The sequence below is a fragment of the Papio anubis genome, chromosome X, assembly GCF_008728515.1.
Source record: "Papio anubis isolate 15944 chromosome X, Panubis1.0, whole genome shotgun sequence".
Taxonomy (NCBI): Eukaryota; Metazoa; Chordata; class Mammalia; order Primates; family Cercopithecidae; genus Papio; species Papio anubis.
Genome location: NC_044996.1, coordinates 113,830,517 through 113,847,545, shown reverse-complemented (window position 1 = coordinate 113,847,545; position 17,029 = coordinate 113,830,517). Strand labels below are relative to the sequence as shown.

The window sequence follows — 17,029 nt, the reverse complement described above, 5'->3', positions numbered from 1 at the left end:
AGGCAGCAAATCTTTATCCTTTAAATTTTTGGAAATAATCCAAAGCCATTCAGTGCTCAACATCTGATGAATTGTTTCATTCAATTTACAAACAATTATTGAGTACAATTACTCAGCAAATACAAGGTATGGCTATAAAATAATATAACAGTCTGCTGAGGATCATAAAACAGTCCTCAAGTAGTTCCAGAAAAGGAACTCTAAAATTGTATTGCCAAGGGACAGTATTTGTAGATACAGCATATAAGAATTTTATGAAGTTCAAATGCTTGTCCCTCTCCTAAATAAACAAACAAATGAACAAGCAAAAACATATAACACTATTTGCTTTTCTTCCCAGGAAAATGTTTTACTTTTTTATTTGTTTTTACTTTCAGAAATATTTGAGAATGCTTTTGGAAATATGTCATACATGTAAATATCATGCATCAAGTCTCAGGAGGGAAAAAAAAGAGCACTGGAATCAAAGGGAAGCAAGAAGATTCATTTGAAGGGAGACAGATCCAAGGCTGGTGTGAATGTCAAATGAGTGTAAAGACTTGATAACTGGCAGAACAGAGAAAAGTTCGTTACAATCTCCCAGAAATCTACGAAGGATGAAGAGGCTTTAGGATGAGGTGACAATAGGGATAAAGAGAGACAATTGTTTCTAGAGCAATTTTTGAAGTAGAATTCACAGAATTTGGAAGCCAATTTAATACATGTGTCAGTAGATTGGGAAAGAGAGATCAAGAGAAAGGTAGAAGGTTATTCTTAGATTTCCAGTTGTAGAGACAATTAAGTTAGGCAATCACACCACACTGAAAACACAGAAAATTTAACTTTGTTTTAGGGGCAAGATAATGCATTCTATTTGACACATTTTGGAGCCTGTAGCATATGCAGGTGGTAATGTAGGGTAGATGGCTGAAAGTACAGTTCTGGAAATTAGGAAAAGAGTGTAAGACGGAAGTTGACACTGAGGAGTCTTAATGTTAGCTGAAGCCAACAGACAAAGCTACTCAAAATGTGTAGAGAGAAAGAAGAGAGAGAATTAAGAATGGAACATCAACATTTAAAATTGCATTGAGGAAAGAGAACTTGCACTGATCATTGTTACAATTCCCAACTTTGTATCTTGAGCTACTCCCCATAACTTCAGATTTGTATATCCAGCTATCTACTACACACATCTCCTCCTAGATGTATAATAGGCATTTCAAATGTAACATATCCACATCTTCCTCCCAAAATATGTTACTCCTGGAGCCTTCCCCATCTCAGTAAAAGATAACCCCATCTTTCAGTTGCTCAGGCTAAAAACTCTTGAGTCTTTTTGACTCTTCTCTTTCTCTCGTACCTACATTTATTCCATTATAAAATCTTTTGTGCTCTGTACTCAAAATATAGGAGAATCCAACCACTCCTCACCACATTCACCTCTCCCGTTCTGATCCCAACCACAGTCATCTCTTGACTGAATTATGACAACAGTTTCCTAATGGTCTCACTACTTCTGTTTAGTCTATTATAACAGAGGAGTCAGACAAGACAAAACAAGCCATTCCTCCATTCAAAACCCTCCAATAACTCCCACCTCATTCAGATTAAAAACTAAAGCCCATAGGCCTAAAAGGCCAATATAATCAGATGCCGGTTACCCCTCTAAATTTATTGTCAACTACCTTCCTGCTCACTTGATCCTTTTCTGCCTAACTGATCTCCCTTTTAAGGTTCCTTCAACATACCAACAATATTCCTGCTTTGGGGCATATTCACCTATTAGGACCCTCCTGGACTACTTTTTTACCCCCAATTATACATATGGCCCACATCCTCAGGTCCTTTAGAATTTGCTTAAGTGCCACCTTTTCAGTAAGACCTTTTTTGATTACCACATTTTCATGGCAGCACTCCTCTTCCACCTCTCTCTCTCTCTCTCCTTCTCCACTTGTTTTCCTCTTTATTCTTCCACATTGCATGTATGACCATCTGACACATCATGTATTTAATTTTTATTTGTCAGTGTCTGTCTCCCAACTTCTGCTTCCCAGAATATAAGCTTTACGAGGGTAGGGCTTTTCATTGCTCTATACCAAGTACCAACTACTGGGCCTACATAGCACATACTTCATACAAAAGTATTTGTTGAGTAAGTAAATTAATTTTTATGATGTTGATGGCAGATGATATTTTACTGAGTTCTTACTACGTGCTAGGCATTGTGCCAAGCACCTCACAATTATTATGTGATTAAAGAAATAAGAGATTGTTTCAAGATAACATTGTTCTGGGAACCAAGGAGGATAAAGTTTTGACTAGCAGAGTTGACCAACAGGATCAATGTTAAAATGTAGTCAAGTAGATGGATGAATTAAAATACACTAATCAGCTATTACAAAGTCATTGACGGTCTTAGTAAGTCCTTGTTTTCATAAAGTGGTGGTGCTGGGGAAGTGAGACTGGAGTGGGTCAAAATATAACTAGTAGCTAAAGAACAGGAAACAGTAATGTCAACCACTGCTTAATAAACGATATAGTAAGGAGAAGCAAGCCCAGCTGGATAGAAAAAAAATGATATACTAAAAAAGTTCTTTTAGGATGAGGGAGACTTGAGTATGTTGGCCTGCTAAAGGGGAGGAGCAAAAAGAAAGAAGAAATCGAATATCCCAGAAAAAGAAAGTAGAATAATTACTAAAACAACATGTTAGAGAATGTAAAAGAGATCTAGTGCTTAACCAGAGTAGCTCCTTGCTGCACACAAAATAGGGTTCAATTGTTTTCTCTTTTCTTGTTTCAATGAAGTGAAGAGGAAAAAGGACCTAGGAATAGAGAAGCAAAGAGCAACTTACAAGTGCCTTCAAGGTTGTCAAAGATGGAGAAAACAGGTCAAAATTTTTTTAGATGATCAACTATTAATTTTGATCATTAAAATATAAACCATTAGGAAGAACAGAGAATACTGAGATGTTATTTTATGGAAGAAAATGTGTTTGTATGTATATGCGTGCATATGCATACACACATATATGGATGTATATACATATATATGCACATGTGTACATACATACATGTACACACATGTATATGCTGAATCTTTCTTAGAACCTAGAGGGATTTTTTAGTATCAGAGAGCTTAGCTAAGGAACTTCTAGGCATGTTTAACCCTCTGATGCAAGGACTGTCTCTGCTTGATGAGTTTGTACCTGGCTAGTTGGTAGTTGTGGAAGCCCTCATACAGCTACAAACAGACAATTCAGAGTTAATGCTTATTTCTTGTTTAAAGGGTGATCCTGGAATAGAAATAAGGAAATGAAATCTCATGACAGTGTCATCATAAAGTCATCAGCCAGATGGCAGTCCTTGAAATCTAATCCTTAGAGGCTTCTCACAATAATTTGTAATATCACATCTAATATTATCTTATTCACAAATTCATATCTATTCACAGAAATTGAAGACAAAGAAATGAACTTGCAGAGGCTCACATTTCTGGCTTTATATGTTAACATGGACTCTATAAAGAATATGATAAGGAAAACAAAATATTTTCCTACCTAGGTCACAACAATAATCTATGTTCAGATCTGGGTTTCTAAACTGTACGATTTAGTTGAGAAGCAGGCTTCTCTTTTTTTCCATAAATAGATTCATTCCTTTTAAGCATAAATGGCTATTTATATTTATTCTATGTAAGATGACAAATAAAAATGATCCTATCAAAAGCCACTGTAGAATTTGAAGACTCATCTGATATATTAATAAACTTAAACAGCAAAATATAAACATTAGTTTACTTTTTCATTATGTCTTGAAACTACAACATGGCAGTGACTGATATCAAAGTAAATTTCTTTCAAGTACATTTTATATCTTATTTAACATTCAACAGTTTAAAACTAAAGATTTTATTACTAATTTAAATATTCTTCCAAGTATATAAAAATTTTGCCTAGGTTTCTCCATATGACTGAAAGTCTCAGTGCAGTCAATACATGAGTGTTTCATAGTAAAATGGTGTCTAATCTGAACTATGAGAAATGATGCAATCAGAATGCTTTCCACAGAATCCCTCCTACCAAAAAAGCTGTAGTTACAGAACTTTTTCAAAGATATGAGATACTTTTTCTCCATAACCCAAATATTGATATTATTAATCTTTCCTTTTTAAGATGAGTTTAATATAACAACAAAAGTGAAAATGCCATCCTGTCATAGTTGTAGTTTTTGAGACCAGCAGAAATACCATGGATTACTATGTAGCCATAAAAAAGAATGAGATTATGTCCTTTGCAGGGACATGGATGGAGCTGGAGGCCAATTGTCCTTATCAAACTAACAGAGGAACAGAAAACCAAATACCCCATGTTCTCACTTATAAGTGGGAGCTAAATGATGAGAACATATGGACATATAGAGGGGAACAACACACGCTAGGGACTATTGGAGTGTGGAGGGTGGGAGGAGTGAGAGGATCAGGAAAAATAACTAATGGGTACCAAGATTAATACCTAGGTGATGAAACAATCCGCACAACAAACCCCCATGACACAAGTTTACCTATGTAGCAAACTTGCACATGTACCCCTGAACTTAAAAGTTAAAAAATAAAAATAAAAATAAAAAAGAAAATGTATAAATAGAAAAAAATCAGGCAGAAACAAGCAAATGCATGACAACAAACCCCTGTGTAGAGACAACACTATTTACAAATAGAGGCAATAAGTTTTTTGAAGTAGTGTAGTAAATAATTATTATAAATGTACTCTAAACTGCTTAACCCATTTATGCCTAAGGTTGTAATTTTTTGAATTTTTGCAATCAGACCTTGATGATGACCTTGAACAGTAGAATATAAATAACTCCCACATGCTCAGTGTTCCAATAATGGAACACTAGGATAAATAGCTAAAGTGAACATAGACAAAGATAATCTAGAGCAGGACTATCAATAAAACTTTCTGTGATTGGTGGTTACGTGATGCTGGGAAGGGTAGGGGGTGAGGGGATGAACTTGATTTGATTTTGCAGGCTCAGAGATGGAGGGGAATTTGAGTCAAGATGAATTGTGCCTTGAGTCTCACTTATATCTAATTTATATTAGATTGGACTTTTGAGTTTATGCTGAAATGAGTTAAGACTTTTGGGGCTTTGGGGATGAAATGAATGTATTTTGTCATTGAGAAGAACGTGAATTTGGGGGAAAAAGGGGCAGAATGCTATGGTGTAGTGTTTGTCCCTTCCCAAACTTATGGTAAAATTTAATTGCCATTGCAACAGTAGTAAGTGTGATCTTTAAGACGTGATTAGGACATGAAGGTTCTGCCCTCATGAACAGATTAGCATCATTATTGTTGGAGTGAGTTTCATATAAGGCAAGTTTGGTCCCATTTTTTCTCTCTTTTGTTCTTCCACCTTCCATCATGGAATCATGACACAACAAGAAGGCCCTTACCAGATTCCAGCTCCTTGATCTTGGACTTCCCAGCCTCCAGAAATATGAGCCAACAAATCCCTGTTCATTATAAATTACCCAGTCTGTGGTATTCTGTTATGGAAGCACAAAAAGGACTAAGACAAGGACAACAGAAGTAGGTTGCATTTGGAGAAAGAGATTGGAAGAAGGCAAAGATGAGTTTAGCTTTGGACCTCTTCAATGTGAAGTTCCTGTGGGACATCAACATAGAAAGAAAGCAGTGATCTCTATATGTCTAAAACTCAAAAGATCATTCTCAGCTGGAATTATAGATGGATAGTCATCAACAGACTGAAACTATAAAAGTGGATGAATTCTTGTACAGGGTACATGTGAAGTGAGAAAAGAACAGGGAAGAACTTTATAGACATGAGTCAGAAGTAGCTTGGTGAATTGCAGATTCTCTACAGGCCAAAAATGTGAGTTGGTTTCTAAAATTCTAATTTACTTTACCCACAGGGGAAGTAACTATATGCATTCCTTAGCTGATAGCTTTTTGGAAACAAGCCAAAAAATATCAACTGGAAGTCATTCCCATGAAGAATCCAAAGACCTTAATAAAACAATTTTTTAAAAACTGAAAGAGTTGCTTGGGCCATCAAGGAGCATGAGAATGAAGAGAGGGGTCTGTCAGAAAGAGTAGTACAGATAGAATAGACCAGTGTCCTGAAGCTCTAGTTTCATACCATGAGCAAGCTTTTTTCTTGGCTCCTTAGTTTATATTCCCTAAACTCATCAAATTAATCTCTGACTTTAATTGACTTTTCCAAAAAGGCTTCTCTTTGGAAAGCAGATATTTCCCACTAAGATCTAATGGTTGACTCTCTGATACCAATTGATTCCATGTGAATAATTCTTCCTGAACCTAATCTGTCCCTGTTTAATTGAACACATACAAGATCTGTATTTTGAGAAGAAAGTCCAAGTCTTGCCATTGAGAAAAAGTAGTTACTACGAGAAAATTTCCAAATATCAGTTCCATATTCAAGTTTGCCCTTTCTCCATTGAAGTCTTTTTCATAGGGCTCCAATTAAAACTTTCCAACATTAGGTTGAATCTTCTTTTCCATGTTCTTTTCCATCTATACACTTACTGTCTGGAATTCAGGATTAGAGTTGCTCTATTCTCCAGGGTCACTAGCTTAAATTCAGCTTCATAGGAGTTTTTACTGTCTAATGTCTAGCTTAGTTTCAAAATTTAGTTGGTCTCTTAATTTCTATATATCATTATCTCATTTCTCCTAAGACTTCCTGCTCTTAGTTCAAAATCTGTTTTGGCCCCAATGGTGGCTTTTACTTCTCGTTAAAAATCACTGAGCTTATTTTTTCAGTAATTGATGTCATATTTTGGAACTCAATTATTTTTCACCATGGTCTTCCTCATGTTGTACAGGTACTATTTTTTCAGCTGGCACAAGGTAATTGTACATTCTGCAAAGGGAATCATCATTCAAAAAACATTTACTAGCTCCCAATTTTTATATCACGTGGTTCAGGATCTGGGGATATATCACATAGGAAAGACAAAATCTCTGTCCTCATGGCATTCAGATTAATTTAAAGGACAAATATTTAACAATTAGTTTCATAATTTTATATTTTTATTTATAATTGGAATAAATGCTAGTGAAAAAAGCACTAGAGATCAAGAGAGGTATAATAAGGGTACAAAGCTTAGTTTGAGGAGATACTGTCTATAAGAGCTGTTAATTTCCATAGATATATAATGGGAAATGAAGTGATGAGTCATATTGCCCTCCACAAATTTTCCCATTGGGTGTGTGGAGTGAGACACGAGGATGATACCATGGACAGCTATAACTCCATCATGAATCCCAAAGTGACTTATTTATCAAATAACAGGTAAGGCAGTGTGTGCCATGATAAGATAGAAAGATAATTCTTTGGACTTTGGATAGAGTTCTCAAAGTAGACTGATAAATGGCTCTTCTAGCTATAAATCAGTATTTTGCTTTTTGTTTAATCTGTTGGTTATGTCACTACTTTTGTGACAATGGGCAAATGAGATCTTATGTTCCTCATTTTTAAAATAGAAGTCTGAGCCAAGTCAATGAGTTTAGTTGGTATTTATCATCTTGAACCCTCCCAAGCTCCAGTTTAGCTGGATTGGAAAAACAAATCTTCATGTTCCATACAGTTTCACCACCCCATTATTATAGCCAAGAGTAGTTTTAGAAATAATGTAATTCATACCTTTTATGAATGCTTCCCCAAGAGGCATTGATATTCTCTGTTATCATGTGGACTTTTCTGGTATCATCTGCAGAATAATCCCGGAGAAGTTTCAGGGCCAAGTCATTTGCCACATCTACATTTATCTGCCACTGGCGGAGGTCTTTGGCCAACTGCTATAGATTTTTATGAGAAAGAGAATGAATGTCAGTTTTTTTCTGAAATCTCCAGTGGGAGTGTCTTAAAATACTTCGTAAACAGCTTCTGAATCCTCAGGTCAGAATACGTATATTAGATTGCTTTTAACCTACCATGTTGATTTAGTCAGTCATGACAGTATAAGGTAACCCACCTTTCAGGACAAACTTTTCAAATGCAGCATCTTGAGCAACAACCAGTATCAATTATTTCAACTTAGTAGCAATTAATTGGCAATAAAGTGGGCTTAATTGTTTTATCACAAGAGAAAAAAACTACAAAAATAAGCTCATATGTAATTGTTGACTATGTAACATATAACAACATTTGAACCAAAAAAAAATCTCATACATTTCTTTTCCTCTTCATTAACTTGTTGAATCGTTTATGTAATTAGTGCCATCTACTGGCGTTCAACTAAACGTGCATACAGAAAATATTGAACAACAGAAGAATAGTACTGTTATTCTAGTTACGAACTTTTTGAAGGATCAAAATACTTTTAGAATATCCTACTTTAAAATTGGAATAAAAGTCAAAATATAAGAATCTTGCTAAACCAAATCACCTACATTTTCTTCGTTGTTTGTCTTTGGTAATTCAGTGTTTTCAAACTTGCTATCTAATCACTTGAAACATATTTCAAAGAAAGAAGTCGATTAATGGTAGGGTTTGTTTCGAAGCATATCAACCTGAAATTTCTATTAAACATTTCTGCAAGTGCAGAGAGGAGGCTTCTAAGCATTAAGATAATACTAATTGTTAAGATAGTTATATCAAATTTAATACAATGGGTTAAGTCATTGATAAATGGACAGAGGAACAGGAACAGGTAGTTGAAACAAGAGAAAGAGTAGGATGATTTTATTTAAAAAGAAAAAAGTTAACTTTCAAGTATTGAAAAGGTACAATTGGACACCAATTAAATTAACAAAAAATAAAATTCAAAGCTTAAAAGACCAGTAAAACTAGCACATTCATGTATTACTGCTAGGGACAGTATCTATTAGGACAATTTGGCAATAGATACCAAGTGACATACAAATGCTTATTCCCATTGACTCAGTAATCTCACTTTTGGTACTTTAGCCTAATACAATCTTCAAAAGAAGATCAATACACTATATGACTTAAAATCTTCATTAACCAAAGCAGTAAAAAAATGAGAAACAGGCTGGGTGCAGTGGCTCATGCCTGTAATCCCAGCACTTAGGGAGGCCAAGGTGGGTGGATCATGAGGTCAGGAGTTCGAGACCAGTCTGGCCAAGATGGTGAAACACCGTCTCTACTAAAAATGTAAAAATTAGCTGGGCATGGTGGCAGGCTCCTGTAATCCCAGCTACTCAGGAGGCTGAGGCAGAGAATTGCTTGAACCCAGGAGGCAGAAGTTGCAGTGAGCCAAGATTGCACCACTGCACTCCAGCCTGGGTGACAGAGCAAAACTCCATCTCAAGAGAAAAAAAAAGAGAAACAATGTCAATGTTTAATTCAGGGACATTAAAAGAACATAATACACCATTCTGATGGTACAATATAGAGCAAATGCACACAGTAATCACTGTAAAAAGAACACAATTTTCTTGTGTAAAAAACAGAACACAATTTTTAACTACACTGTGTTTTTTTATCTCTAAGAATACGTAATCATGAGCTGAACACAAAATGGAAGAAATTGAAAATAATGCTTCTGAGGAGAAAAATCATTTTTGTTTTTAATATTTGTTCTTTTGTGTTAGTATGATATGTACAGACTAAAAATCAAACAGTATTCTCAGCATAATTTCAGCATGTTTGGTTGAACTCCTATTAAACATATACAATCTATATATAAGGTAATTTCTCAGTTAACTAAAACATCCTAGAATCAAACTAAATAATAGTATTTACTGCATATAGCAAATAGATCCAGATTACCAAACTATTACCAAGAAGCTAATGACAATATCACTGACTTTTGCTATGAAAGCAGAGGACAGTGTCTAAAGGCACAGAACATAGTTGCTGCTCTTACAAAACAATTAACATTTATCCTCGTGGAATGCCTGCCTTTTCTTCTATACTCCTTTTATCAAGCACTGCAGTTTCTATTTTCCACTTTTCAGATCCTCACACTATTTGAAAGCCCTTCTTAGGGAACTTTTGCCAAAGGCTTGCCTTTTCTAGAAATTTCCTAGGGTACAAAATTACCACTTCTTCCCTTCTCCTCCTCACTTAAGCCAAACCTAAAGTGATAAAAGTAATGTATTCCAAGATACGAAAGAACATGTAATTGGCCCTTACTATCCAGAGGGTGCTATTTGCATTTTAAAAGAAGAGCTTATTATCTCTCATCTATTAAATCTCTAATTAATAGCATAAACATCCACAAAACTGAGAACAATAACTTGGTTACCTTTTTTTCAAGTGAATTCCTTTTATAAAAGAGTGAATTGTTAACAAAATACTTACGATGGACCAATATCAGAGCATATATGTATAAGCTCAGGAATACAAAATAAAAACAAAATTTTTAGTAAATATATAATTAAAATCATTTATTTTACTCAAGCAAGTTAAATAACCTTGGAAGCCACCCATCACTCATAGGTTCTTATTTGAAAAGTCTAGATATAAGAGGTTGTACTATTTGGATGGTTTTATGGTTATGTGCACATGTTCTAGCCCATATAATTGTATGCAGTTTTTGTATATCAATTACACTTCAAAAAAGCTGTTAAAATTAAAAAACATAAAATGCAGAAGGTGCTAATGAATCTAAAAACATAATCAATAGATCATAAAAATGCCTAAAATTATGAATAACCTATCCTGGAATTTTCCAAAATCTCTGAAAGAAATAGCAAGCTAGAGTTAAATGAGAGATTTCCTACTAAACAAGGTAGTAAAGAGTGAGTCTTGATGTCAGACCAGAGCTTTTTGATGAACTTTAATGCTTGAAAGGCAGAAATACGCGTGCCATATATTTTTCTGCAAAATTGTATTCACAGAGAAAGTTAGGACTGTTATACCTAAGGAAATCCTGACTGAGTGCTAACCCTCACTGAATGCTGCCCAGGTTTTGTGAGGATGTAGGATTAAAAAGTAAAACTCCCACTGATCTTGACTGACATTGAGGGGGCTCAGGCCCTTATATAAACACAAAGGTTCTCAAAGGTAGCCTTTCTCTTTTCTCCCGTCTTAAAGACATTCCCCACAATAGAATGTTTTCCCTTTCTCCTACAGTAATATTCTGCCCGCCCATCTTGGGCTTTACCCAAGTGTCATTCACACTAGGAACCACGACCTTGACCGGTTTTGCCTACCGCTGTGAAATTTACTATGGGGATAACTCCAGACCTCAGAAGGAGTGTAAATTCAAAACTACAATAGACTTCACACACTCCCTTTTCTCTTTCTGAATTCCATTTACAATGGTGTACACCACAGGGAATTGCTTGTGTGGTGATCACGGTGTGTGAAGAAATTTAAAATACTGTGAGCACTAGCTTATAAAAAAAGATTGCCTTTGTGTATGTGTGTGTGTGTATGTGTATGTGTGTGTATTTTCTATGAAGAATATAAAATGCTAAATCCCCAAAAGGTTGGTTCCCCAACCAGGAAAGAAATTTTTCATATTCAAACCCATTATGCTACTACTGCAATATGTGCTTGATATATATATATTCACAGTATTTTAGGCAGAAAAAGTGATTGTGAACTATGAGACAACCTGAATTAATTTCAAGAATTTCAAGTATTTTTTTCTACTTTATCTTCTCTCTTTTTTTTTTTCTTTGTAAGAACTTATTTTAGTGATATTGATCCTACATGGTAGAAAAGAGAAGAGGAAGTGAAAGAGTAGCTAAAAGCCTGAGCAATACAATGAGCCTGCTAGGTTTGAATCCTGGCGTGATCACTTAGTAGTTATATGGCAAATGGGAAAGTTAAATATCTTTTCTGTGCCTCAGTTTCCTCCTTTGCTAAATGGGAATATTAACAGTATTTATGTGGAAATATGATTGTGTGGGTTAACTTAGAGAATTCAGGGAGAACATTTACAAAGGTGCCTGGCATGCCCGAAGGATTACATAAATATTAATCATCAGCATCATCAACATCATCATCATTATCATCATCATCATCACTACTGCTAGTACATCTACTACTAATTTTAATGAGTCAAACTATATTCCCCACAGTGTGAGCCCCTTCTGAACGCAAAGCAAGTAGCTCACTGTTTTATAGACATTGTCTAGAAATGCTGCAACTCTAAAATTCTCCCTTTAACTTGGAAGATAAAAGTGAGTGCAAAGCTCTATCATTAAAATTTTAAGGTTGAATATTGGTTAAATTTGCTTTTAAAATGTGTTTTGTGATATTCACCTACAAGTAAAATAAATGTTTGTTCCAGGTGAACTATTATTTAAATTTTTAATGAGTGTGTCTCAAAGGAACTTCAAAAAAGGCAGTGCAGAGTAATGAAAGGGCATCTTCCCAGGAAGTTTTGCTTGTCCATTGTTTTGCAGTTTGATCTTAAGGAAGTCACTAACCTTGTAAATGCCAGTTTTGTCATCTGTAAACTAGGATGGGGTTACTTGCTCTGCCCATGCCTCCGGCTTGTCCTGAGGTATCAAAATCAACCAATTGCTTGGAAAATTATGAAACAGGATCCTAATATGTTTATGAACAAAGTTCTACATGTTGGACTTGTTATTTTTCCTTGGATACTGTATTTACATTCATGAACCAAGGGATTCATGGAAAAATTTAGCTCTGTTAGCTAACCACTAAGAGGTCGTTTGCTCTTAGATCCATTCTCTACCCATTTCCTACTCCACTCAGTATTGAGATGTACTAACTCCCATAGGAGCTCAGAATTTCCTGGGATTTCTTGCTAGCTGACTTCTAATTAGGTTAAGTCATGAAACACACTAGTGGGAGATAGAAGAGCATGAGAAAGGGTGAAACAAGAGAATTATCCCCTTTCTCTCTTTGTCTTGGCAGTATCTCCTTTATGTCTCCATTTCCCACTGGACAGCTGCTCCCTCTGTAATTCCAGTACCTTCTGTGCAGACCTTATAGTGGTTGAATTAGCACCCAGTGGTTCTGGTTTCTGGGCTTTGGTAAAACTTGTTGGTTCCCCAAACCTTGAGGTGGTAATAGTTTCCTGAAGTTACTAAACTCCGGGTTGCCTCACTGTCTTCTGTTGGGTTTGTCGGCTCCTTCATTCTTGTGGAGCAGCCAGTCCTCTGTATTGAATTTCCTCTGTTTGAAATACCTAATGTGGTTTATAGACTAATTCCTGACAACATGAACTGAAAGAAATCTCACAGTAAATGACCCTACCTACAGTTCCACAGGGGAAATTGAATATATCAAACATATATTTCATGAAATATCAGACTTTACATCTTGCATCCTTCTCTCTAGTCTCAGAGGAAGAGGCGACTTTTCTGCTATTGGAAGTTGATTTCACCATCTGGGCACCCATCTATTCTGGGATCCTCCTCCACATACTCCCTCTCTCTTTGTGTGTTCCAACTTCTTGCCTCTCTGTGAGGTCCTTCTCTAGAGACTTCAAGCATGAGTGTCTCTCTCATCTTTAAACAACAACAACAATATTCTGCACTCTATCATTTTCTTTCCTTCCACAGTCACACTCTTTAGAAGGCAGATATTCACTCATTATCTCAACTTGATTACATTCCTGCCACTCTCCAATTCATGAAAATCAGGTTTCTGCCATTGTCGTTCCACTAAAACTATTCTGACAGAAGTCACTATGGCAAATTGAATTATTGGCCCCAATTCTTTACCTCTCCCTGTATCCATGCCCTTTGCTAAGTAACTTTGAAGTTCTTCCTACAAAAGACAGCATGCCCTTGACATTGAGCTTGGTCATGTGACTTGCTTTGCCTAATCCCAGTGGGATATTAATAGAAGTAACACAAGCAGAGGCTTGAAATGTATTTATGCAGTGTGGCTATCCATTTTGCACTTCTCCATTACCTTAAGACAAACATGCTCTGGGCTAGCCTACTCATCTCAGGAGGAGAATGAGTGACATATGGAGCAGAGCGACCCCAATCAAACTGCAGCATGAAGAAGTGCCACCCCACCCAAGCTGTAAACTCATGAAAGGCAATATGGGCTTATTGCTATATGCCACTCACATTTGTGAAGATAGTTAACTGATTCAGTTACCAAAAGCCAATGCCTATGGAAAGATTTACGTTCTTATTTACTTGATTTATTTGCAGCAACTGGTGCTGCTGACTATTCTCTTCTTGAAGTTCTCTGCTTTCTTGGCTTCCACTCTTTGGGTCCGTCACCTCTGTATTCTCTTCGTTTTCAAGGATTTTTTTTTTTTTGCCTGTCCCTTAAATATTAATGTTCTCCAAAATTCTGTCTCTGGATCAACTGATTATATGTTGGTCCTCAACTGGAGCAGGAGGCAGGGAACGTATCCCCAGGGTAGTTGTATCATAAGTTTTTTTTTTTTTTTTCCTTATATCCAAATCTTCTACTTCCATTGACACTACCTTAATTTATGTCCCTATCATCTCTTGCTCAGGTACTAAAATAATCTTTTTTATTGGCTCCCTCCCTCCACTGTCAAACCACCCTTCCATCTACATACAACTGCTTAAATGATCTTTTTGTAATGCAAATAGAACCTCATTTCTCCTCTGCGTAAAACTTTTCAATTGGTGCTATTACCTACAGGACAAAGTCCCAACCTCTTTCTTTGGATTACAAGGCCCTGAAGGATATGACCCCTACCTAAATATTCACTTTCATCTTTTGGTATCTTCTTCCTTTTTGAGCAATTCCATAATTGTCCACACGAGAATATAAATGCTCTGAAAGGTTAAGTGACTTGTTCAAGGTGACATAGCTAGTCAGTGAAAGAGTCATCATAAAAATGCAGGTTTCTGGACTCTAAATTCAGTTTTCATTTCAATTCAGTTAAAGAAGTTACGCATCCATATAAAGAAATTGAAGGAAAAGGATTGGGTTTATTTTAACTGAGCTTTGAAGAATATAAAATAATCTTGATGATTATAGCATGATTGGAAAATTACTATGTACAATAAAGTAAGGCATTTCCAAAAAAAAGATAGCAGAAAAATACATATTTTATTTTTGAAAATCGCTAAACAATTTGGTCCCAAAAATGAATTACTGTTCTATAAATCCTTATTGGGAAAAGAGAAGCACAATTTCTTCCTTCCTTGTGTGAATTAAAACGACCTATAAAACCTTGTTATGGATTTATAATAGAAATGTTAAAATAGCTGTAAGAAAGCCATTTCAAAAGTAAAAGCCTCTCACCATTAACTTCAAGACTCATCTATTAAACCTCTGACATTACCAAACAACTCTGTTTCAGAAGGTAACACTCTATACAGGGCATACTATTTAAGAAAATGGCCCTCATTTTCCAGCTTACTGAAAATGATTAATCTTTACAATAGCTTTGAAGACTACATACCAACGCCGTTACTTTTTTGTCCTTTCAACAATGACTATGAGCTGAGAGCAGACTAGTAAATGTGTTATCGGCCAACCCATTAGAGTTCCATTATTTTCTGTCTTACACGGCTTCATGTAATGAATTTTTATAATTAAACTAATGGCATACAATATATTTTTCCCCTCTTTACTTTCAGGCCCCATTTCTCTTCCAGCTTCTTTGGAATAAGTTTTATACAAAAAGAAGGGAGGAGAGGTCTCTAAGTGCTTCGTTACCTTAATTTCATTATGACATTTTTGAAAGCATTCTCTTTATCTGGGCTCTCTCTTTAATTTGCTGACTTTATTAAAAGGCTTAAGCAATGTTGTAATTAACAAATCACCTAGCTACCCCAGGCATCTGAGAAAAGTCGGTTGAGAGAGTGTAGAAATGGATGGGTGGAAATGATTCTAGAAACAATGCCAGAGGACAGAACCCCAGAAAATGGCATTTTTCAGCTCCTTTTCAAATCCCATGAGCATATTGTGGTAGACTGCATTACTGTTCTCAAATATCCAGCGCCTTTTCATGCCAGAAGATTATACATCGGCATCCCCACTGAACTCAGGAATGGCCATGTGACTGGTTTTGTCTACTTGTCACTTCTAGGCAGAAGGTTCAAGAACCATGTTCCTTGCCTCTATGATCATGAAAGGATGTACCAAGATGGAGATAACATCAGCCATGGTCCCCGAGTGACTAAGCTAAGTAGAACACTCTCATCAATCTACAATGAACATGTAACATGAGTAAAATATAGACTATTAAGCCTCTAGATTTGAGATTGCTTATTACTGTAGCTTGGCCTATGCTCACTGACATACCTATTGAGATATGACCTTGTTTCACATAGAGTAGGGCCATTCTAATACCTCCAGTTAGTCCTGGACCAGGACCAGGGCCAGAATAAACTAGCATAACGACACATAAAGAATAGGTTCTCTTATTAATAAATAGGAAGCCGTATAAATGTTGAGGAATGTTTAGAGCAACAATATCCCTGTTTTTCTGAGCTACAGGTAACATCTCAGAATATACTGTATAGGACAGAACCTGCCTATCTTGACCATAAAAGAAAATAGCTCCCTATCCATTGTGTGATGGAGGCTCCCATCTAGGTAGCAGTTATGTTCCACAGACATGGCTATTTTTTCATTTCTATAGCTGGCAAGCAGTTTCATGAAAGAGAAAAATGGAGACTATGTTTCTAAAACTGTGTTCATAAACTTGAAAAAATAAGAAAAGATCTGTAGTCAATGGCATGCAGATATACTTTTTAACATACCATAAAATTCACCCACTTAAAGTGCATAATTTTCTGGTTTTTAATATATTCAGGGTTGTGCAACCATCATTATGATCTAATTTGAGAACATTTTATTTGTCCCCAATGAAACCCATACCAATTAACCATCCCTTTCTATTGTCTATTCTCCTCTTCCTTCAGTCTTTACTGGATGTTTTATATGAATGTATTGATACAATTTGGGGTCTTTTGTGACTGGATTCTATCACTTAGCATATTTTTGAGGTTCACCCATGTTACAGTGCATATCAGTATTGCATTTCTTTTTTTTTTTTTTAATTTATTTATTATTATTATACTGTAAGTTGTAGGGTACATGTGCATAACGTGCAGGTTTGTTACATATGTATACTTGTGCCATGTTGGTGTGCTGCACCCATCAC

The 17,029-nt window shown here is 35.8% G+C and overlaps 1 protein-coding gene across 5 annotated transcripts in view; it reads right to left on the bottom strand.

Annotated features, from left to right (window-relative positions):
- The window catches only part of DMD (dystrophin), a 2,174,064-nt gene that overhangs the window by 535,440 nt on the left and 1,621,595 nt on the right, over nt 1-17,029 (bottom strand). For all 5 annotated transcript variants that reach the window (XM_031660704.1, XM_031660695.1, XM_031660696.1 and 2 more), the window contains one exon: nt 7,669-7,823. In XM_031660704.1, the coding sequence (XP_031516564.1) occupies nt 7,669-7,823 (155 nt within the window). The remainder of the gene's footprint in view (nt 1-7,668; nt 7,824-17,029) is intronic.